The 22,292-nt window shown below is 39.9% G+C and overlaps 1 protein-coding gene across 3 annotated transcripts in view; it reads left to right on the top strand.

The window, feature by feature from the left end:
- Positions 1 to 18,836, top strand: part of INPP1 (inositol polyphosphate-1-phosphatase) — a 31,266-nt gene extending 12,430 nt beyond the window's left edge. Inside the window, exons 1-6 of one of the 3 annotated variants that reach the window (XM_060152446.1) lie at positions 5,912 to 5,931; positions 8,182 to 8,449; positions 11,014 to 11,074; positions 13,735 to 13,935; positions 16,009 to 16,183; positions 18,092 to 18,836. In XM_060152446.1, the coding sequence (XP_060008429.1) occupies positions 8,246 to 8,449; positions 11,014 to 11,074; positions 13,735 to 13,935; positions 16,009 to 16,183; positions 18,092 to 18,659 (1,209 nt within the window). In that variant the 5' untranslated portion in view covers positions 5,912 to 5,931; positions 8,182 to 8,245 and the 3' untranslated portion in view covers positions 18,660 to 18,836. Of the gene's footprint in view, positions 1 to 5,911; positions 5,932 to 7,969; positions 8,450 to 11,013; positions 11,075 to 13,734; positions 13,936 to 16,008; positions 16,184 to 18,091 lie in introns of those variants that run through there. The other 2 variants (XM_060152449.1, XM_060152447.1) reach the window with 2 other exon arrangements.
- The last annotated feature ends 3,456 nt before the right edge of the window (positions 18,837 to 22,292 follow it).

Here is a 22,292-nt window from a genome sequence, read left to right as displayed (position 1 = left end):
CACCCATGTAACCATCACTCAGATCTAGAACATTCCCAGTGCCTAAAAGCCCCATCATTTACCCCCATCAATAATCCCTCCTTCTCCAAGGGTAACCACCACTGCAACTTCTAACACCATAAGTTAGTTTTGCCTTTTTTTGAACTTCAACTAAATTAAATTGCTCCACGTATATTTTTTGTGTCTGACTTCTTTCACTCAACAGTATGTTTTTGTGAGATGCATCCAAGTTGCTGCCTATAGCAATAATTCATTAGTTCTCACTGCTGTATAGTATTTTCTTTTGCAAGTATGCCACAGTTTATATTTCATTTTAGTGTTGATGGTCACTCGGGTTATTTCTAGTGTGAGGTTACTACAACAAATTATGCTGATCATAAATTTTCTTGTACATGTCTTTTAATGTATATGTGCAGGAATTTCTGTTGAGCACAAGTCTATAAGAGAAATTGCTAGGTCATAGGTTATGCTTATATTCAACAAATTATAAACAATTTTCCAACAGGGTTGTACCAATTTCATTCACACCAGCAGTATGAGTCTCATTGCTCTACATCCTCATCAAACCTTGACATTTTCAATCTTTACTTTTAGCTATTCGGTTGGACATGCAGTGATACCCTGTTGCAACTTTTAAGTTGCATTTTCCTGATTATTAACAAGTTACACTATCTTTCCATATATTTATTGGCCATTTGAACATCTTCTTTTATGAAGTATCTGTTCAAGTTTCTTGCCCTTGAACTGATTCTGAGAAGGTGAGTAGACATTAGGCATAAGGCGGGAGGAAGGGCATGTCAGCCAGAGGGAACAGCATGTGCAAATTAATGATCTGCCCAGAGCATGGGAGTAAATGGACAGATGGTGGGAAATCAGCCACTAAAATGCTAAACTTAATCAGAGACTATGAAGTGATGACAGCAACATCGCAGAGATCAAAGTGAAACAGCACTAAAGAAGTACAGGCAGTCCCATGCTGTACTACTTAGTGGATTCTGAGAAATGTGTGATGATCAAATATCTGAAAGTTGAGCAAAGCTCATACACTGGAAGGACAATTCAGTTTCCAATGACCTAAAAGGTAGTGTTTGTAAATGCCTGTTAATGCTTGTGGTACAGTTTTCCTTCTGGCCTAGGTAACCAAGTGGGTAGATGAGTGTCTCCTAGGGATGTCGGGGAGGCTATTGTTAGCAAGTTGCACTTTAGCCATCGTTGGTTACTCCAGTTGAGCCCATTACATACTTTGTGTGGGCCCACTTCTGTTCCTCATCCTTTCTGGCAGCTTCCATTCTTTAAACTACTCCCTAAAGCAGCCCTAACCTGGAAGGGGAAGAGGAACAAGGTCTCTGTTTCCCCTACAATAGCAATGTGAGCTAATTTAGAGCCTTGGCCAGCCCTGCAGCATGTGCCCACCTACGGAGAGTCCTGGCCAGCTGCACCCCTTTGAGAGAGGTCACCAAAAACACTTCTTGTAAAGCACCCAGGTATTTCATGGAAGTTGGACCCCAACAGCAATAGCAGTCAGGCAGGGCCACCACACAGTAATTTCAAATTGCCAGTCTTCAGAGGATGAATGACAGACTGAATTCAGTTTATGAATTGTGAGGATGGGGTGGAGTCATTGTCTAATGGGCAAAAACGTGGGCTCTGTAAAAGTAGTAGGTTATCTGCAGGAAGAAATGAATGTCAACAGAAATGCTTTGACCTACTTGCCTATTCATTAGTGAGCAGTTCTGTTTTGTTGAGGGCCCTTATCTATGTTGTCACATTTCTGTCACCGTGAGCAACACAAGGGCATGGCCAGGTTCTGATACAAGCAGGCTCATCACACAAAAACAGACACCCTTGGCTCTAGAATCTCCACAAATTTCCCGACAAAATATCCCCCTTGACGGAATAGTGACCCTCCTGAGCCATCTGTAGATGGTCTGCCATGAAGCCAGAGTAGTCTTCAGCCTCCGGGAGCCAAAGTTTCCACCCAGACACCCAGAAGCTGAAGCAATCAGATCTGGCCTGCATAAAGGAACTTTTTTCTGGGTCATTCAAAGAATTACAAGTAGTTTCCAGGCTTTTAGATTTAATGGAGTAGTAAATTTTCAGAAAAGATTTCAGTGACCCCTATAAAGTTGCCAACTTCTTATTTTTCAAGTAAGGACTGTGATTGTGGGTTCTGTGAAGTTGTATTTAATAGTCATAGCTGTCATTTGTCATCTGCTATACGCAAGGCTCTGTGCTTGGTACTTTTCCAGAAATACCTCTTTTGATCTTCACAATGTCCCTGCAAGATTTGTATTATCTTCATATTACAGATGAAGAGAGAGGCTCAGAGAGGGCAGGTAAATTACCAGATGCCACACAGCTAGTTGATGGCAGAGCCCTGGTTTTCAACCCAGGTCTATCTGATTCCGAAGCCTATGTCTTTCCCATTTTACTGTTTATCACGTCTGAAATATGTGTGTATTATTCAGATATGATTTTTAATATCTGGTGTTCTGATGAGATGATAAGATGGTCAGAAATTAAAATTGAGTTTTGTCTTTGTAGAGAGATTTGGGCTTCCAGGAAAAGTCTTAAAAGCTTTTTTTTTTTCCTAATTGGCCTACTTCAGTTTACTCAGTGTTTCTCTAATAGATGTGAAAATTCCCTAAAAGCTAAAGAGACTGTTTCTATCTGACACTGTGACACGATCTTATGTAAACATGTAGATATACATTTGGTCTGAGATGGTGAGGAATGTAACTTCTTTAAACCTGTTCTGCTCAAATGTGACTTGAAATGGGTTGTCACAAAATAAGGCTTATTAAGAGTATTTCAATGTTCACTGATCATTAATGATTTGGCTGTTAAAGTGAGTAGCTCCTAGTGGGAAAGATTGTCTTACAGAATTAAACTTATTGACCACATAAACAGGAAAGAGAACCCTACCGCAGTTCCCTGTTTGGCCAGAAAAAAAGAAGACAAAGGAATAGATTGGGTTGGCATTTGCTAAGATTAGCAAGGTCTCTTTGGGCTAAATTGTATTCTCTCTAAATTTGTACGTTGAAGCCCTAACTCTCCAGTACCTCATAATGTGACTGTATTTGGAGACAGGGCCTTTAACTTAACTCAGTTCAAGGTTAAGTGAGGTCATATGGGTGGGCCCTAATCCAATCTGAATGGAGTCTTTATAAAAGAGGGAGAGACTCCCACGGATGCTCGTCCACAGAGGAAAGTCTGTCTGCAAGCCAAGGAGAAACCAGCCCTGCTGACACCTTGGTCTTGGACTTCCAGTCTGCAGAACTGTGAGAAAATAAATTTGTTGTTTAAGCCACCCAGACTGTGGCACTTAGTTATGGCAGCCCTAGCAAACAAATACAAGAGGAATTAGGTATTCGGCATGAGCTGACCCCCTCCCCGCCCCTCATGCCAAGACAGCCAGTTAAGAGAGATATCAGTAGAACATAGATGAGCTTTTATTATCCAGCAAAGATGGTTTACACTGAGACTGAGGATCAGCTAGGGGAAAGGTTTACCTGAGAGCAGAAGAAAAGTGAGTATCAAATAGTGATTTTTTAATAATCAAACTACTGACAGCTATCAGGGAGATGTGTGTGTTTCTCTCCTTTTTGCTATATAATATACCTTATAATAATAATATTCTTGCGATTATTTATCCAGTGATTGCTCATTTCTTCCCTTAGTTAACAGCTAACAATTTATGAAAGGATTTTATTGGCTAGAGCACTGGCTAACAGTGTGCTCTAGTCAATAAAACTGGGTTTCTGCTGTTTGACCTGGGCTTGAATCTTGTCCCAGCCACTTCCTAGCTGTGTGATTTTGGGCAAATTATTTACCCTCCTGTGCCTCAGTTTCTTTATCAGTAAAATAGAGGTAATAGTACCTTCTCCGTAGGGTTGTGTGAGAATTAAACGAATTAACATACGTAAAAACATATGTAAAGTGCTTGGAAGGATGCCTGCCATATAGTAAGTACCTAATAAATGTTAGCGATTATTATTTTAACTTGGGCTTTTTCTCTGCATATGAATAACTGTTAGCACATGGTTTCACCAAGATATCTGGCCACCAGGTGCCAGCCCCCCTGAAATTACCAGCATAGTATTAAAGATGAATGAACAGCCTAAAGAACAGTAGCTATTAAATCTCAGTGTTTAGCATCATCTAGGAGGCTGACAAAACTACAGATTCCTGGACCCTGTCCCCAGCAATTCTGATTCACTAAGTTGGGATGGAGCCCCAGAAATCTGTCTTTTTAATAGGCGCCTTAGGTAATTCTAACACGTGGTTGCCAGAATACCTATTAAATACTAATCCAAAGGAATTTCTTCTATATTCAAAGCTATTAAATTATGGTAAATGTCATAACTTACTAATCATGAATCTATAATAATTTTCATTTAAAGTATTTGAAATGTTTAAATAAAGCCAACTTAGGTCAATAATGCATATATAAATTTTAAAAAATTTTTATTTATTTATATTTATTTATTATTATTTTTGGCTATGTTGGATCTTCACTGCTGTGCACGGCTTTCTCTAGTTGCAGCGAGCGTGGGCTTCTCATTGCTGTGGCTTCTCTCGTTGCGGAGCACGGGCTCTAGAGCACACGGGCTTCAGTAGATGTGGCGCATGGGCTCTAGAGTGCAGGCTCAGTAGTTGTGGCTCGCAGGCTTAGTTGCTCCCCCACATGTGGGATCGTCCCGGACCAGGGCTCGAACCCGTGTCCCCTGCATTGGCAGGCAGATTCTTAACCACTGTGCCACCAGGGAAGCCCAATAACGCATATATAAACTTGCTTTTAAAAATCATCTGAATGATAATTTCCATGAGTGTTAATACAAGCTATTAATAAACTCGGAGAAATTCTGTATTGGATGTAGCCCTCAGTTTCTCTCAAGTTGAGTCCTTCAAAGTGAGGGCAAATTGTCCATTATGCCCTTGAGTGTTGTGGCCTGGCTGAGTGAATTGAATTGAGGACAGATGGAGAAAGAGATACGGAAGCAGCTTACAGAGAGAAGCACAGAGGACCGTGGCTCATTCATTTGGAGGAAATAGTCCATTCAGCCAGAAAGTAGCAGGCTAGCTATGCAAATTAGTTAGAAAGTCTTGCATGTACATGTTGATAGCTGTGAGAGATTTATTTTTAGGGGGTTAGGACCCTGGAGCTAAAGAAGTTCTGGGTTCTATAGGATGGCTGGAGAAAGCCTAGTCCTAAACTGAAACTGCGTGTTCAACCTGGAGCTTGACAAGACACCGTAGTGTTTTCTAGGTTCAGAATAAAAGGTGATTAAGGTTGAGTGCTGGGATAACTTTGGAACTGAAAAATCTGATTTACTGTGTTATGATGAATTCTTAAAATCTGTGCACCTGTTAATTACAGGACTAAAGTTTAGAGCTGCTATTTTTTCCCCCATTGGTCAAGTTGCTGTGCTCAGGTGAAGTGAGAATGGTCATTATTGAGGAAATAAAGGTCAGGTTCAAAGGTGAGAAACTCCAGATCTCTGGGGAGCTGTATAGAAACTTATCAGGACTAAGTTGGTGAGTTTTCCGTGTGAGAAGGGTGGTGGTGGTGCCTGGAGATTGTAGCCTGTGTGAGTAACTCACCTGAGTGTTCTGAGGGCGTCATAGGGAGAGATTCTTGATTATCCAATGGTGTGGTGGTACGGTGTTTCTTTTACCAAAAAAAAAAAAAAAATTGACTTTAACAAAGTTGAGTAAAATAGACAATACTGGTATTGTTAATTTAGAAAGTTTTCAAACTGGACTCCTTAAAATCTTCATGGTGCTTTTAAGATAAAAAGCTGCTTAGGTATGGTTAGTTCATTGATTCTTTTTCCTTTACTTACAGTAACCTCATAACATGTACCAAGATATCAAAATAATCAAAGTTATTGAATTTATACACTTGGAGCTTCTGTATTCTACTGATATGTATGTATCCATGTGTGTATACATTATATATAACTTATAATTTAGAGCATGCAGATACCATAAATTGTTTCTAAGTCAAAGTGCCTCAGCTGTATTAATATAACCGTTTTTCTTAATGTTGAGGTTTAAGTCAACCAAAGTGAATTTTTTTAACATATTATTCAATCCTTGGGGGGAAAAGGCATTTAGGTAGGCAGGTGTTTTTGTTTAATTTTTAACTCTATCATCTCTACTACCTGATATTTGTGTTGTCACTACAGTACCACTTTGTTTGGACAGTTATCTCCAGGAATTGGAATTCTTGTCCTTTGTGCTTAATTGTTCCAAGATATTTTAAAATATAATTTCTTATTAGAAAAGCAGTATATATTTATTGTAGAATATTTGAAAATTATAGAAAAGCATAATGAAAAAAATCCTCCACAATTCTAGTACCTAGTGATAATTACCATTAAACGTCTGTTTATCATTAAAACATCACCTACTAGCCTTTCAAACTCTCTCTATATAAACAGAGTGCATGTGTGTATAAACACAAATTAGGAACATACTATGATACTATATATACATTTAATATTATAACATTAACATATCCCTATTAAATATTCTTCAAAAATATTATTTTAAGAACTACATTGTAGTCTATCTTACATTGCACCAATGTTTAAGATTATTTTTAACTTTTTGCTGCTGTCAATAATACTAATCCTTCTGTGGAAATATTTTAACACAACTGTGACTTAACACAAAATAGGGCCAGACTGGAGTTACTGGCTAAAGGTAATAACATTTCTAAGGATCTTGATACATTTTTCTCAAATTGCCCTGTGGAAACCCACTTGTTTGCACGCCCATTAGCAGAGTATCAGCACCTGTTTCACCACATCTGCAAGAATGAAAATTAACTTTAAAACCAGTTTTGTCCATCTAATAGTGGAGTAGGATGTTTCATTGTTTTTATTCACTTTCCTTTTATTACTATTGAGGTTGGACATATTTTCTTAGGGTGGTTGACCCATAATCTTAAGAAAATCGCATATATTTTTTAAAGCAGACCTGATTAAGACAAAACGGCAATGACAATTCACAATTAACTCTTTTGCATTGACATCTTCGTTGTTGTACTAATTCTCAGCCTCCTAGAGTCCATTAAAGGAACTTCTTTTTTTATTTCATTTTATTTTATTTTGTAGATCTATTTTATTTATTTATTTATTTATTACATCTTTATTGGAGTATAATTGCTTTACAATGGTGTGTTAGTTTCTGCTTTATAACAAAGTGAATCAGTTATACATATACATATATTCCCATAAAGAGCATGAGCTTCTGTGTGAGCCCTGCCAGTTAGTCTTGTGTAACCCTAAACAAGTTGCTTAACTTCTCTGAGCTTCAGTTTCCTTGACTGTAAAGCAGGGCTGATAATCCTCACAATAATTCTCACAATACTGAGATAGGAATTATTAAAGCCTTCAGTAAAATGCAGCTACTATTGAAACTGAGAAATGTTTCTCTCCTAATTACCTGATAGGTATGTCAAGGTGTGGTAGCATGCCTCTTAGAAGCCAGAACTTTTCAAGTCCCAACAAGTTGCATGTTTGAATTCACTTTATTATTTAAACTTGCTAGAAGAGCAGCGCAGCTAGTGGGACATTTTTAATAGGAAAAAAAAAAAAAAGGTGATTGGGGTTGGGAGATCACCTGGATTGCTAGTCCAGTGTGACCCCAGAGTCCTGCAGGACACAAACATGCTTGCTGGTGTGCTTGGTACTTTAGAAAGTTGCCCCCAAACTGATGGGATAAACGGGCTTTCACTTCTTCCTTCTTCCTTTGGGGGAAAGGGTGAAAGAAAGAGCACTACTTGAATAATGTTGTTGCTAAGCTTGTGTGCTCATTCAAAGGTCATTATGTGAACTTGGCTTTTCCTTTAATTTAACATTGTGCTCGTGTATCCACCTGCCTATTGGTCTAGGGTTTTGTAAATATAATGTAGATTCTCATTCAAATTCTTTCACTGAGAATTCAGTTCTTTGCATAATGGATTTGAGACTATAAATCTTTTGATCTTTAAAAATAAGTTTCAGTTTTTAGATGATATCTAGTCTTCCACCTGGAGGATGCGACTGTGATCTATAGTAGCTGTTCAGCCATGCTGACCAGTTGACTGCCAGATGGGTTGTTAGCAGTGCCGAGGCACCCTGACATCACTCTCTGAACTGCTTTCTCTTTCACATTCTTGTACTTTTCCAGCTGACGGCCCGGAGGGTGGGTGCCGATTCCACCAGACGCTGCAACTGAAAAGCCAGGTTCAGAAATGTCAGGTATCCTCCGGGAGCTGCTCTGTGTTTCTGAGAAAGCTGCCAACATTGCCCGGGCGTGCAGGCAACAGGAAGCCCTCTTCCAGCTGCTGATAGAAGAAAAGAAAGAGGGAGAAAAGAACAAGAAGTTTGCAGTTGATTTCAAGACCCTGGCTGATGTACTGGTACAGGAAGTTATAAAACAGAATATGGAGAACAAGGTAAGAAGGTCCCAGCCAATGTAATTGCAAAATATTTGCCCCTGTGGTTTTTCCCCTCTATAGAATAGCATCCTTTCTCCTCGCCACCCCTACCCCCATTATTAACACCTTGGATTCTAATAAACAACTTGGGTTTTCCCCCTTGTTTTGACTACAATATTACCAAAATGTGTGCTGCAGAAAAAAATTTTAAATACAGAAAAATAATAATCCTCTTAATCCTACCACTAGAGAAAACCACAGCTGTTTTGCTAAATATTGTTAGAATATTTTCCTTTTGTGTGTATACATGGCACACACAATTTATTTCAAAAGAAATGAGAACATACTGTTTTATAACTTTTCTTTAACTTGATATATTAAGTCCCACCTTTTGACATAATCACTTATCTAATGGTTGCCTCAGTTATGGGCTCATAGAGTCCTGGAGACTTAAAGTCTCCCTTTATTTGTTTATAACTAACATTGTTTATAACTAACAATGATTGTAATTCTAGGTCTTTTAAGCTGACTAGGGAAAAGAAATTATATTCATAAGTAGTAATAACAAACAATAACATTAGCAGACACTTATAAATGCTTACTATGAGCCAGGTACTGTTCTAAGGGCTTTAAATATATTAATTTAATCATAACAATTTTATGATGTAAGAACAATTATTTCATTGTAATGGATGAGAAAAGGGAGACACAGAGAGTTTAAATAACTTGCCTAAGGTTGCACAGCCAGTGAATGGCAGGGCTGGTTTTTGAACCCAGGCTGACCGAGTCTGCTCTTTGCAATACTATATTGCCTTTTATATGGTAATCTAATAATTTCTTTTCTTTTAGGTTTGAGAGCATAGAATTTTATGTCGGAAAGCCCTACAAAATATTAGAATCGTTTCTATGAAATTCTCAAAATATTAGGAATCATTTAGAATCATTTAAGTGAATTCTTGAGCACAGGCAGGAAGAGAGAATAAATGACCCCTTGAAATATCTACAAACTGTACTTTTTCATGTCCTATAATATCTGGCTCCAATAAACTAAAAGGAAGCAAATTTGTTTTTGTTACTGATCAAGAGCTGGGTGGAAGGGATGGTTGAGCAACTGGATTAGAAATGTATCAACGTTAAGTTCTGTGGGCTAATATTTGCCCCAGAGCATTATAACAGGTTCAAGCGGTTGTTCATTCATGAAGTATATGCCAGGACTTATGAACACATAAATGATATTCACTTTTGGCTTGTATAAAATAGTTTCATGACTCTCCTATACTGTAGCCTCAGAAAGGGTTTCTAGGCAGGTTGTGGGAGACTGGAGCTTCAGCCCTGGATGAATTGATGAATCGGCTCAGTGCCAGCCCGTGTTGATTTGCATTGTTCTTTTTTTTTTTTAATTTAATTTAATTTATTTATTTTTGGCCGCATTGGGTCTTCGTTGCTGTGCACGGGCTTTTCTCTAGTTGCGGTGAGCGGGGGCTACTCTTCATTGCAGTGCGTGGGCTTCTTGTTGCAGAGGCTTCTCTTGTTGCGGAGCACGGGCTCTAGGCTCGCGGGCTTCAGTAGTTGTGGCACGTGGGCTCTAGAGCGCAGGCTCAGTAGTTGTGGCACACGGGCTTCGTTGCTCCAAGGCATGTGGGATCTTCCCAGACCAGGGCTTGAACCCATGTCCCCTGCACTGGCAGGCAGATTCTTAACCACTGTGCCACCAGGGAAGTCCCGACTTGCATTGTTCTTTAAAAGAGTTAAAAATAACAAGTAGTTGTGGGCATTATTAAAGCTACTGGCCATCTGTGAATAACTGAGCTCAAATATTTGAAGCATTTCCTTGCTTTTATTGCTTGAGAACCATACTCATATCATAATTCAGCACATATTTTGAGAGAAATTATCTTTACTGCAGAGAAAATCAGAAGCAAAATGTGTCTGAAAGCTTCCTGGTCATACAGAGATGAGAGAAAATTACTATTTAGCTTTTTTTTTTTAATTCTATATTGGCACATAAATTGTTGGCAAATAAAATATTTCCCCTTTTTTGCTATATCACCTTCCTAGCCTGATGGCTAATGATACCTCCAATAGGTCCAGAAAACACACCTGAAAATGAAAACAAAATCAAATGTTATCCTCTGATACCTTCTATCCAGTCTCAAGTAATCATCTCAGGTACTTGGTCAATAACATTAACTTGTATAAGCTACTTAGGTCCTGTTTAGGAGCAACAGTTAAAACATCTCCTTTGTAAACATTCTAGCTCTATGGCCCTTAACTAGAAGGATGAAGTTTCTAGAAGTACCTCTGCAGACTCAACAGAACATAAGGAAACCAGACTTCTACCATGATTTGGACTTTCTAAAGGGGCAAAGGAGCAGGAAAATATTAGAAAACTAAGTACTGAACCAAGCTGACTTCACTTTTCATACTTGTTATACTTGGATTGATTTCTGGAATTGTAAATTTCAGATCTAATTGTGCTATTTAATTTGAAGTATAAAATGAAAATCTGTTCAGAATTGAATATAAATGTGGGATTTTTTTTTCTTTATTGTTGTATTTTTGTCATACTCTGAATCATTCAGTTTCCAGGCTTGGGGAAAAAAATTTTTGGAGAAGAATCCAATGAGTTTACAAATGATTTGGGTAAGTATAAATGTTTTAATGTATTTTTATAACTTAATTATCATATGGTATTTTTATTTTCAACTTACATCATGAAGTAAATGGATGTTTGGAGGCCTTTCACGTAAATACATATTTGAATGTTAAGCTTCATTCAGTACTTCAGAATATCATGCCATTTATGATAGGGAGATGTGGCATCTTAGGATTATTTAGCAAGTCCACATGTCTTATTCTAGATATAAATCTGTAGCATTTGAATAATGTATGATTTAACCTTTGGGAAAGTTGCCTGGCCCTTTGGGAATCTGATGGAAGTTATAGATGCCCCCAGAAAGATGCACATCTACACAGTTTTGCAGGCAATTTCAAGTACAAGTAAACCCATTTGTGGACCTCCTAGGGAGTCCATAGACCTTGGCTGAGAATGTAGAGGAGGCCCTGTCCCTGAAATCACCTCATGGCTTCTCTGGTCTCAGAACCTCTGTAAAGGGAGTTGGACAACCAAAAAGGTTCCTTTTACCACCAAGTTTTAACTCTTATTTAATTAGTTTCCTGTGGACCAAATTCTCATTTGATGGACCACCAGTTCCCTTGTGATAGAGAGGAAAATATCAAAATCGCTGATCCTTTTTAGAGAAACAAACTGTTTTTAGTTGTCTGGGTTTTTGTTTGTTTAATGGTAGAAGATTAAAATAGTGAACTTTAAACACTGATCATGTGACAAATAGTTAAACATCTAGAGGCATGTTTACAAAGAAAACTAATTTCTGGATTAACTCTGGAGAAAAATTTGTCTTCTTCATGGGCAGTGTATTAAAATGCACTTAATTCTATGACACTCAGTAAGAAGAAAGAAAAATCTCATTTAAACTTAAGATTAAAAAACCCACCTGTACAGGAATAAAGACGCAGTTGTAGAGAATGGACTTGAGGACATGGAGAGGGGGAAGGGTAAGCTGGGATGAAGTGAGAGAGCAGCATTGACATATATACACTACCAAATGTAAAATAGCTAGCTAGTGGGAAGCAGCCGCATAGCACAGGGAGATCAGCTCGGTGCTTTGTGACCACCTAGAGGGGTGGGATAGGGAGGGTGGGAGGGAGGCTTAAGAGGGAGGTGATATGGGGATATATGTATACACATAGCTGATTCACTTTGTTATACAGCAGAAATTAACACACCATTGTAAAGCAATTATACTCCAATAAGGATGTTAAAAAAAAACACCTGTGACTAACCAGTAAGAAATCCTACACTTAAAATCCTGTTTGACTACTTCATAAACAGTTATTTTAATATTTCATTTATGTATCTAGAATTATAGGGGCAAAAAGGCATTCTGCGTACATTTTCCTTAGAACTGAAGTAGAGAATGGGTTTAACAGAGAACCGTGGTGAAGGGGAGGGGCTGGTGGATGAGGTGAGGTGAGACAGTGGAAGTTCAAAGGAAAGAGTTTGGATTTTCCTCTAAGCATGATCGGTATTCAGTGGCAAATTTTAAGCAAAGGAGAAACGTGATATGATTTGCTCCCTTGAATGATCCCATGACTTTTACTGAGTCTAGTGTAGGTGCTCAGCAAGTGGCCGTGATTAGCATTATTATTCCCCAACTTTAACAGTCTCATTTAATTGAATTGAACTACATGTAATTGACTGTTTCTTGCTGTTTCAGAATCATCATTGTAATAGACTCACACTGTGCTTCCCAAACTCTAAGAACCACATGAATCACCTGGGGATCTTGTTAGAACTCAGTAGGTCCGGGATGGGGACTGCAGTTCTGAATTTCTAACAAGTTCTCAGGTGATGCAAATGCTGCTGTTCTTGGAATGGCTAGGTTAGCTAGGAGTATTTGTCTATATACCACAAAATCTCCAAAGTGCCATGTTTTCTTAATTTTTAAAAAACTTATATTCTGCATTGCTGTGACTTTGTGTTGCGATTAACTTGCCTGTTTTTGCCAGCCTCTTTTCTTACTTTTGCGGGGGCTGGAAACCAAATTAGGCAAGGGTCTAAGAAGTGTCTTTGAAGTGATGGTAAAGCACCTGGACTTGGTAACTTGGGATTTCAGTTGCAGAAACAGCTTTGCTTACATGCTGATTTCCAGTGGTTTCACAGAGAGCTATTCTATGTATGTCATTTAGAGTCCTACAGCTTTACCACATTTAAAGATTAATGTACTTCATCTTATGTTACTTTACTGAGCATAAACAATTTAGGGAGGTAGAAGCCCTTCTTTGTACTGATAAGAACTCCATTCTTTTCAATAACATATTCAAATGTGAATAGGGTGACCCACAGTATATTAAAAGGCAAAAAATATAAAAGATTGGTTATCAAGGACTCAGGGTTCTTAACTGGTCCATGAGCTCCCTTAAACTAGATACAAAAAACTGTGTGCACGTGCCCATGTGGACATTTTTCTGGAGAGTAGGTCCTTTGACACCTGGAATTCATTCCTCACTGTTAGGTGCATGACTGACCACTGAGCAGCTATGACTTTATGAAGGCCACTGGGTGATTCTGGCAATCAGCCAGGTTAGGAAACACTGGTATGGCTATATTTCCCTCACCTAGTCTGAGATGCCCTCACAGCTTTTGTTTCTTCCCACCCCTCTGTTGTTCTTTCTCCCCTGAAACTTGAGATGTAATGGTCTTTAGTTTGTCTTTACTCTAGGGGAAAAGATTATCATGAGACTGTGTCCAACAGAGGAAGAAACAGTAGATCTTCTCAACAAAGTCCTTAATGGTAACAAGTTGGCATCTGAAGCGTTAGCCAATGTTGTACATCAGGACGTTGTCTTTAGTGACCCAGCTCTGGATGCGATAGAGATCAACATTCCACAGGACACTTTGGGAGTTTGGGTGGATCCTATAGGTAAGTAGAGAGAGTGTTTGCTTTTGTTTATTTGCTTTCTTTAATAATCCCTTTTTTTTTTTTTTGGTGGGGGGTTAGAAAAATAAAAATTGAGGGTATGGTTTAACTCTCCTAGGAGTTTTATTTTTAAAGTTTTGAATTTTTAAAATGATAAATGACTTTCACTGCCGTGGCCTGGGATCAATCCCTGGTCAGGGAACTGAGATCCCACAAGCCGTGCGGTGCAGCCAGAAAAAAAGAAACGAAGAGCTGAGGTGTGTGTTATATACATATATCTATCACATGTATCTATAACATATGTGTGTGTGTACACACATACCCACACACACACACAGGCACATATACAAAGCTGAATTAACTCATTTTTGAAAGACCTCAGGGGCCAGACTGCTAAATATGAGAGAAGAATGAAGTGATAGCAGCTATAACTAACTGAGCACACGTGCCATTTTAAGAACATTCAGCACCGGCAGATTATTGCCATCTGGGAAGGCTGTCCAGCTCATCAAATTTTTTTTAAAAAAATCAAAATCCAGGTTTTTATGTGCGATCTCACAATTTAACCACTGGCTACTAATTCAGTTAAACAAGCAAACAATCAAAACCACTATACAGGCCAAGCAAAACACAGCTGAATGTGACTCTTAGCAGTCGGTTTGTGAGTCCTGTGTAAACCTCACCATGAATTTTGTGGTCATGATTATGGTAGAACCATAACGTATAGCTCATTGTTTAAAAAGAGTAGGCCTCTCTCAATGATGCTATTAATATAATGCCCTAGGTATTAATCTTCGGAAGTCCCCCTTTTTCCCCTAACCTGCCTGGCATATTCTACCCAGTACAACTGTGACCAGTCATGCTGAACAGGCAAACTCCCCCCACCCTCCCCATCCTACAAGCGCATTAATAATGATAGAAATGCCTTCAGTCATCAGAGAATTAGAGAATATTCAGCCTATGGATTGTATATGCAAGCTAAGAATGTTTTCCAGAATCTTTTATTGCTTGAAGGTAAATCAGCCTCAGTTAAGGTTTTTGAGGGACAGAAACCTTGTGTTCTTGTTCTATCCTGAATTGATTCTGTTAGCTAGCTCTCTGGATCTTGTGCCTGACACATCCTTAACTGGGCATTAACTCATTAGATGTTGGCAGTCAGCTGCTGGCATGTACAGTCTTTTAAGAAGAGACCTAGCTACTTGGCTTCTTTTTCTCAGGACTCCCGTCAATTTCTTCCTCTTGTACTACCATCATTGTCTCCTTCCTCCTAATTTGAGGGACAAAAACAAACAAACAAAAAGGTAATTCCACCCCTGACAGATTCCTGGAAGGAGGCTTTCCCATCCACCTTGGACTTGTCCTCTGATTAGTAAGAGCTCTAAGGAAGCCCCTTGGTTATCCTGAGCTATTAGCTTTGAAATGATTTTGACATGTGATGGATATTTGAGTGCTTGTTATTTGCAAGGTGCAGTGCTAGCTGCCATAGGAACTATAGACGTGTCCTTTCTCTCCAAGACTATATAGTTGGGAAAATGAAACACAAGCAGCTTAAAAGTGAAGTACAAGAGGTCGAAAAATAATTCGATATAAGTGGCACCCAAAGGTAAAAACTGATCGGTTACTATCTTCGTCAGTTTGGGTTGCTATTACAGGATACCATGGACTAGGTAGCTTTTAAACAACAGAAATTTATTTCTCACAGTTCCAGAGGCTGGGAAGTCCAATCTCAAGGTGCCAGCATGATTAGGTGAGGTCCTTCTTCCTGGTTCATAATTGGTACCTTTTCACTGTGTCCTTACATTCTGGAAGAGACTAAAGATCTCTCTGGAGCCTCTTTTGTAAGACACTAATTCCATTCATGAGGGTTCCACACTGAGCACTTAAGTACCTTCCAAAGGCCCCACTTACTAATACCATCAACTTTCGTGGGTAAGAATTTTGGGGGGACATAAACATTCAGACCATAGCAGTTACCAAATTAGGAGAGAAACAATATAGTACAGGGTTTGTAGATGTATTCATCATCGTCTTCTAAATAATCATTTCAAATAATCCTAAATTTGCTTCATTTTTCAGATTCAACTTATCAGTATATAAAAGGTTCTGCTGACATTAAATCCAACCAAGGAATCTTCCCCAGTGGACTTCAGTGTGTCACTATTTTAATTGGTGTCTATGACATACAGACAGGGGTGCCCCTGATGGGAGTCATCAACCAACCTTTTGTATCACAAGACCTAAACACCCTCAGGTAAAAGATGAAAATTTTTGGTATATTATGGTTTTTAGAATTTACAACCTCAGCTTTGCTTATTGTCAAGATGATCTCTCCACGTGACATTCCCATGACTCAGTAGATTTGGTATTCCTACTAAAAATCTGCATGTTTGAATTAATGTTCTTTTTACTCTCAGCCCTGGGTCTCGCAGCAAAATGTGACAATGATCTAATGAAAAGCTGAGTAGGTACAGCCAGGGTTAGGACCTGGCTCTGGGGTGCTCTCCCGGTAGAACTGCCAGCATCACTTCCTTTTCTGCCTCCCTCCTCAGGCTCCCCTGAACTCCTGTGCAGGGCAGAGTTGCTCTGATCCATGGCCCATGCTTGCAGGGCTCCAGGGCATGGCAGAGGCCAAGAAGAAGCAGCTTTTCTCCTGTGATTTCAGTATTTTATTGAAATAGATAATATTTTTTTCCACTTGTATAGAACTGCATATTTTTTAATAAATTTATTTGTTTTTTATTATTATTTTTTGGCTGCGTTGGGTCTTCGTTGCTGCGCACAGGCTTTCTCTGGTTGCAGTGAGCGGGCTTCTCATTGCGGTGGCTTCTCTTGTTGCGGAGCATGGGCTCTAGGCGCACGGGCTCTAGGTGCGCAGGCTTCGGTAGTTGCAGCACGCAGGCTCAGTAGTTGTGGCACGTGGGCTCAGTAGTTGTGGTACGCAGGCTCAGTAGTTGTGGCGCACAGGCTTAGTTGCTCCGTGGCATGTGGGATCTTCCTGGACCAGGGTTCAAACCCGTGTCCCCTGCACTGGCAGGTGGATTCTTAACCACTGCGCCACCAGAGAAGTCTTAGAACTACATATTTGTATTAAACTTTGACTTGCTTCAAGCAACTAAGAATTGTTTGTTCTTTAATAGTCATAAACTACACCTATGGAATTTTGATAGTTTTCTTCTGACCCTGCCTTCTTCCAAACTGAAAGTGTTTGTTGTCTTTAAAGGGTCGTTAAGAAGTTAAAAATAAGTGGGACTGGATGCTGCCATAATCATGACCTAGAAATGGTTGACAAAGTAGTTAGTAGCATAGATCCTAGAGTGAGACTTCCTGGGTTTGAATGCAGATTCTATCACTGATTTACATTCTTACACTTACATTCTCTAAGCCTGTTTCCATCTCTGTAAATAAACTATCCAGCATATATAGTAAGTTAAACATTGAGAAATGATAGGTGCTATTTTTGTTGTTGCCAGAAATAATGAGTCCATCTTTCTTGGTGTTAAAACCAAAGTGGAGCTAGTGAATTAGAGAATGAAAAGGCGTTACCAGCTGAAGAAAAACTTAAGGATTGTGAAAGATTTGCAGATTGAAAAGATTATTTATCTGTTCATCTTTCCCCCCATTAAACTTCAAATGGCAAAAGTGGCAGTGAAACTTTGCGGGATTTCTGGCCTCCAGGAACAGAGCAAATATTTTAGCATTGTCCTAGTTGGGTGTGATAATACAGAAAAACTGAAAGCATTCCTAACCTGCAACAGCACAGGCAGCAACACGCACAGGGAGTAACTTTTTTTTTTTTTGCGGTACGCGGGCCTCTCACTGTTGTGGCCTCTCCCGTTGCGGAGCACAGGCTCCGGACGCGCTGGCTCAATGGCCATGGCTCATGGGCCCAGCCGCTCTGCGGCATGTGGGATCTTCCTGGACCAGGGCACGAACCCATGTCCCCTGCATTGGCAGGCAGACTCTCGACCACCGCGCCACCAGGGAAGCCCGGGAGTAAGTTTTAGAAATGAATTAGCTACTTGGTATCCATTTCTAAGCTTAAGGACCTTGAGACCCATTATGTTATATATTTTTCATATCATCAAGTTGGGAAGCCATATGAGCAATGAAAAACGAATGGGATAACCTACGGCCACAAACTGAATGTTGTCTTCCACAGGTGGAAAGGACAGTGCTACTGGGGCCTTTCTTACATGGGGACCAATATCCATTCATTTCTGCCTCCCGTCTCTACAAGAAACAGCAGTGAAACGCAGAGCCAAGTGACCCAAAACCCCAGCTCTGAGGCGGAATACTCCCACCCGTTCTCAGCTGTCATTAGTACCAGTGAAAAGGAGACCATCAAGGCCGCACTGTCACGTGTGTGTGGAGAGCGCATATTCCGGGCAGCTGGGGCTGGTTACAAGAGCCTCTGTGTTGTCCTCGGCCTTGTGGACATTTACATCTTCTCAGAAGATACCACGTTCAAGTGGGACTCTTGTGCTGCCCACGCCATCCTCAGGGCCATGGGTGGGGGAATGGTGGACTTAAAAGAGTGCTTGGAAAGAAACCCCAACTCGGGGCTTGACTTGCCACAGTTGGTGTACCACGTGGGAAACAGAGGCGCTGCTGGAGTGGACCAGTGGGCCAACAAGGGAGGACTGATCGCTTACAGATCAAAGAAGCAGATGGAGACATTCCTGAGCCTCCTCCTCCGACACCTTGCGCCTGTGGATGCACATACATAGACGAGCTCCATCCTCAGGGACTCGAAACCCAGCTGTGAACCTAGTTTCCACCTCTCTGTCTTTTGAAGACAGCTTTGTCCTGTCGACAGTCAAAGTTCACCTTCCTCTTTTGAGGAGCATTTTTCCATTATGTGTTCGTAATGTTAATGTCAATAAATGACTGATATTCATGCCGCAGTTAAATGTGCGAGATTCTTAATAGTGGATTTTGTGCTATTAATGTTGCTTGAAACACTTCAATAAGATATTGAAGACAGGAAAAATTCCTGCTCAATTAGTAAACCTCTTCTAAACATCTAAGGGTTAAGTTAATGCCACTGAAGTATTAGGGAGAGCCAAGAGGGGGTTGAGCTTAGCTTTGTTTCCCTTCTGGAGGAAAACTCTGCAGCTTTAGCCTTTGGCAAAACATTTAGAACTGTGAATTTAGCCATGTTCTGTACTTTCAACAGTATTATGTTTCTTAGAAGAATTAAAGCCTGGAGCACTGTGGGCTCCTTCCTACTCACATACCCTCTCATACTCACACACACATTCTAATATTCTCTCTCAAATTCATAATCTCATGTGCCCTCTCATTCAAGTTCTCTCTAATCCTGTCTCTAATAATTCTCTCTAATACTCTCACATACACACTCCATTTCTGTTGGTAAGACAGAAGGGGATAGGGTAAAGAGGTTTCTTTCATTTTTGCATATTTACTGCACTTCAAAAACCAGAGGTAGAGTTAAATACAGTCCTTGGACTACTAGAATCCCATGTTGAAAGTCGTCTGAGGTGGGTGGGACCACTTTTCCCATCCTGTTTAGCAGCCCTGGTGAGGAGGTAGCGCCACCATCTGGACGGATTAAACTCTCACCTCTGACTTCTTTCGGCCTTGCGCCCTCTGGGGGCCAAAGGATATGTTCTGGAGCAGCCTGTTTTTCTACAATTACAAACAAATGAAAGTAAATCAAACTCTTTTTAATCGTATTTCATTGCACACAGCAGATTCAGTGACTTATTTAGTGACAGGGTTATAGTTTTTAAAGTCCGCATGTGCTTTGTGATTGTGGGTCCTCAAGCCGTTTATTCTTAACCACTAACAGTCTAATTTTAAAGGTTGATTTTTAAGTCAAAGTGAGTTCATTCTTCACAAAACACATTAAAAACCAAAACCCAGAAACTCGTCCTGCTGCATGATAGTCATCAGAATGGAGAAATAGAATATGGTTCAAGAAAAAGCATTTGTTGTCCACATAAACATTTTTAGAATGTAACTGATCAATAACATGCAGTGAAAAGTCATCTTCAATGTGATCTGAACAAGAAGTTTGTCAATTTATTGGGGGGAAAATTGGATAGAACAGAGAATCCAATATATTCTGTGAACATCTATTATACACATCCATTGTCAATCTTGGCCGGAAAGCTAAGGCCCTTCCTTAAGCATGTGTGTGCTGATTGGTCTGCACTGTTTTTCTTGCATAAACCACACCCATGGGAGTATGAGCTCTGTTTCTGATTTCTTTAGAGGAAGAATTTTTAAATATTTGCCATGTAATCTGAGAACATAATCGTTCTGGATTTAAATTTTTTCTCTCCATTTTTACAATTGCCTCATACTTGGTAAATTTTTAAGACTCGTCGTTATTTTCTGAAGTCTTCAATTCTCTGTTTTAAAACTCATTTTACATTGTATTTAATCTATTATTAAAAGTACAATCGGAATATACAGTTTTAGAAAGAAGCCAACCACTCCAAGTAAACATACACCTCAGTTGATGGGAATGGGAGTTGGGGATTGTGATGGAGGGGTGTTCCAGAGAGTAGCCTGTTGGTCATGAAGATCAAGTGTCTTGTGCATCAGCCAGTGTGTTTTGCAGGAGACTGGCAGAGAGGTGAATCTGCCAGGTCGCTTAGATGGAAGGTGATAAAAAGAGAGCTCCCCGTGCACATCAATAAGAGCAGCCTCTGGGAAGCCAAGTCAACGTTGGTTCCTCTCTTGCTCCTCCAATCCACATCCAATCATTAAGGAAGCCCTCTTGGCTCCACCTTTGAAATATATCCAATATTCAACCATTCCTCATCACTCTGCTACCCTTACCCTGTGTCAAGCCCTCTTTATGTCTCACCTGGATTATTGCAATAAACTAACTTGCCTCCATACCGTCTATTCATAACAGAGAAGCCAGAGTGATCCATTTCCAACATCTATCAGATCATGTCTCTGTTCAAAACCCTCCAATGTGTAAAGCAATTATACTCCAATAAAGATGTTAAAAAAAAAACCTCCAATAGTTTTTCTTTTTGTTAACATTTTTATTGGAGTAAAACTGCTTTACAACGGTGTGTTAGTTTCTGCTGTGTAACAAAGTGAACCAGCTATACATAAACATATATCCCCATATCTCCCCCCTCTTGCGTCTCCCTCCCACCCTCCCTATCCCACCCCTCTAGGTGGACACAAAGCACCAAGCTGATCTCCCTTTGCTTTGTGGCTGCTTCCCACTAGCTATCTATTTTACATTTGGTAGTGTATGTATGTCCATGACACTCTCTCACTTCATCCCAGCTTACCCTTACCCTTGCCCGTGTCCTCAGGTCCATTCTCTATGTCTGTGTCTTTATTCCTGTCCTGCCCCTAGGTTCTTCAGAAGCATTTTCTTTTTTTTTAGATTCCATATATACGTGTTAGCATATGGTGTTTGTTTTTCTCTTTCTGACTTACTTCACTGTGTATGACGGTCTCTAGGTCCATCCACCTCACTACAAATAACTCAATTTCATTTTTTATGGCTGAGTAATATTCCATTGTATATATGTGCCACATCTTCTTTACCAATTCATCTGTCGATGGACACTTAGGTTGCTTCTGTGTCCTAGCTATTGTAAATAGCGCTGCAGTGAACATTGTGGTACATGACTCTTTTTGAGTTATGGTTTTCTCAGGGTATATGACCAGTAGTGGGATTGCTGGGTCATATGGTAGCTCTATTTTTAGTTTTTAAAGGAACCTCCTCCAATGGTTTTTCAACTCTCTCAGGGTAAAAGCCAAAGTCCTTGCACAGCCTATGTGAGATAATAGAAAATATATATATATATAAATATATATATATATATATGGGTCTGGTGCAGAGCTCCTAAAGCCCTTGTAATCTCCTAAGTGATAAGAGCGCTAGGAGCATATTTTGTTCTAGTAGGTAGCCTCCTGGATGGCTCCTGGGTGGGGACGTCACCAGAAAGACCAAGCCGTAATCAGGAGCTTGGAATTTTCAGCCCTGATTCCCCCACCTCCCTGCCCCCAACTTTTCTAGAGAGGCTAGAGGGACTGGAAATGCAGTTAATAATTGATCATGCCTACGTGAGGAAGCCTCCATAAAATCCCAATAGTGGGAGGTTTGGAGAGCTTCCAGGTGGGTGAACACATCCACCCACTAGAAGGGTGATGCACCACAACTCCACAGGAACAGATCCTGAGCTCAGTACCCTCCCAGACCTTGCCCTATGTATCGCTTCATCTGGCTATTCTCTTGTATCCTTTATCATATCCTTTAATAAACTGGTAAACTATGATCTTCCCTGACTTCTGTGAGCCACTCTAGCAAATTAATCAAACCTGAAAAGGGGTGGTGGGAACCTCTGATTTATAGTCGA

Source organism: Lagenorhynchus albirostris, chromosome 6, assembly GCF_949774975.1.
Source record: "Lagenorhynchus albirostris chromosome 6, mLagAlb1.1, whole genome shotgun sequence".
Taxonomy (NCBI): Eukaryota; Metazoa; Chordata; class Mammalia; order Artiodactyla; family Delphinidae; genus Lagenorhynchus; species Lagenorhynchus albirostris.
This window is presented reverse-complemented; position numbering and strand designations above follow the sequence as displayed.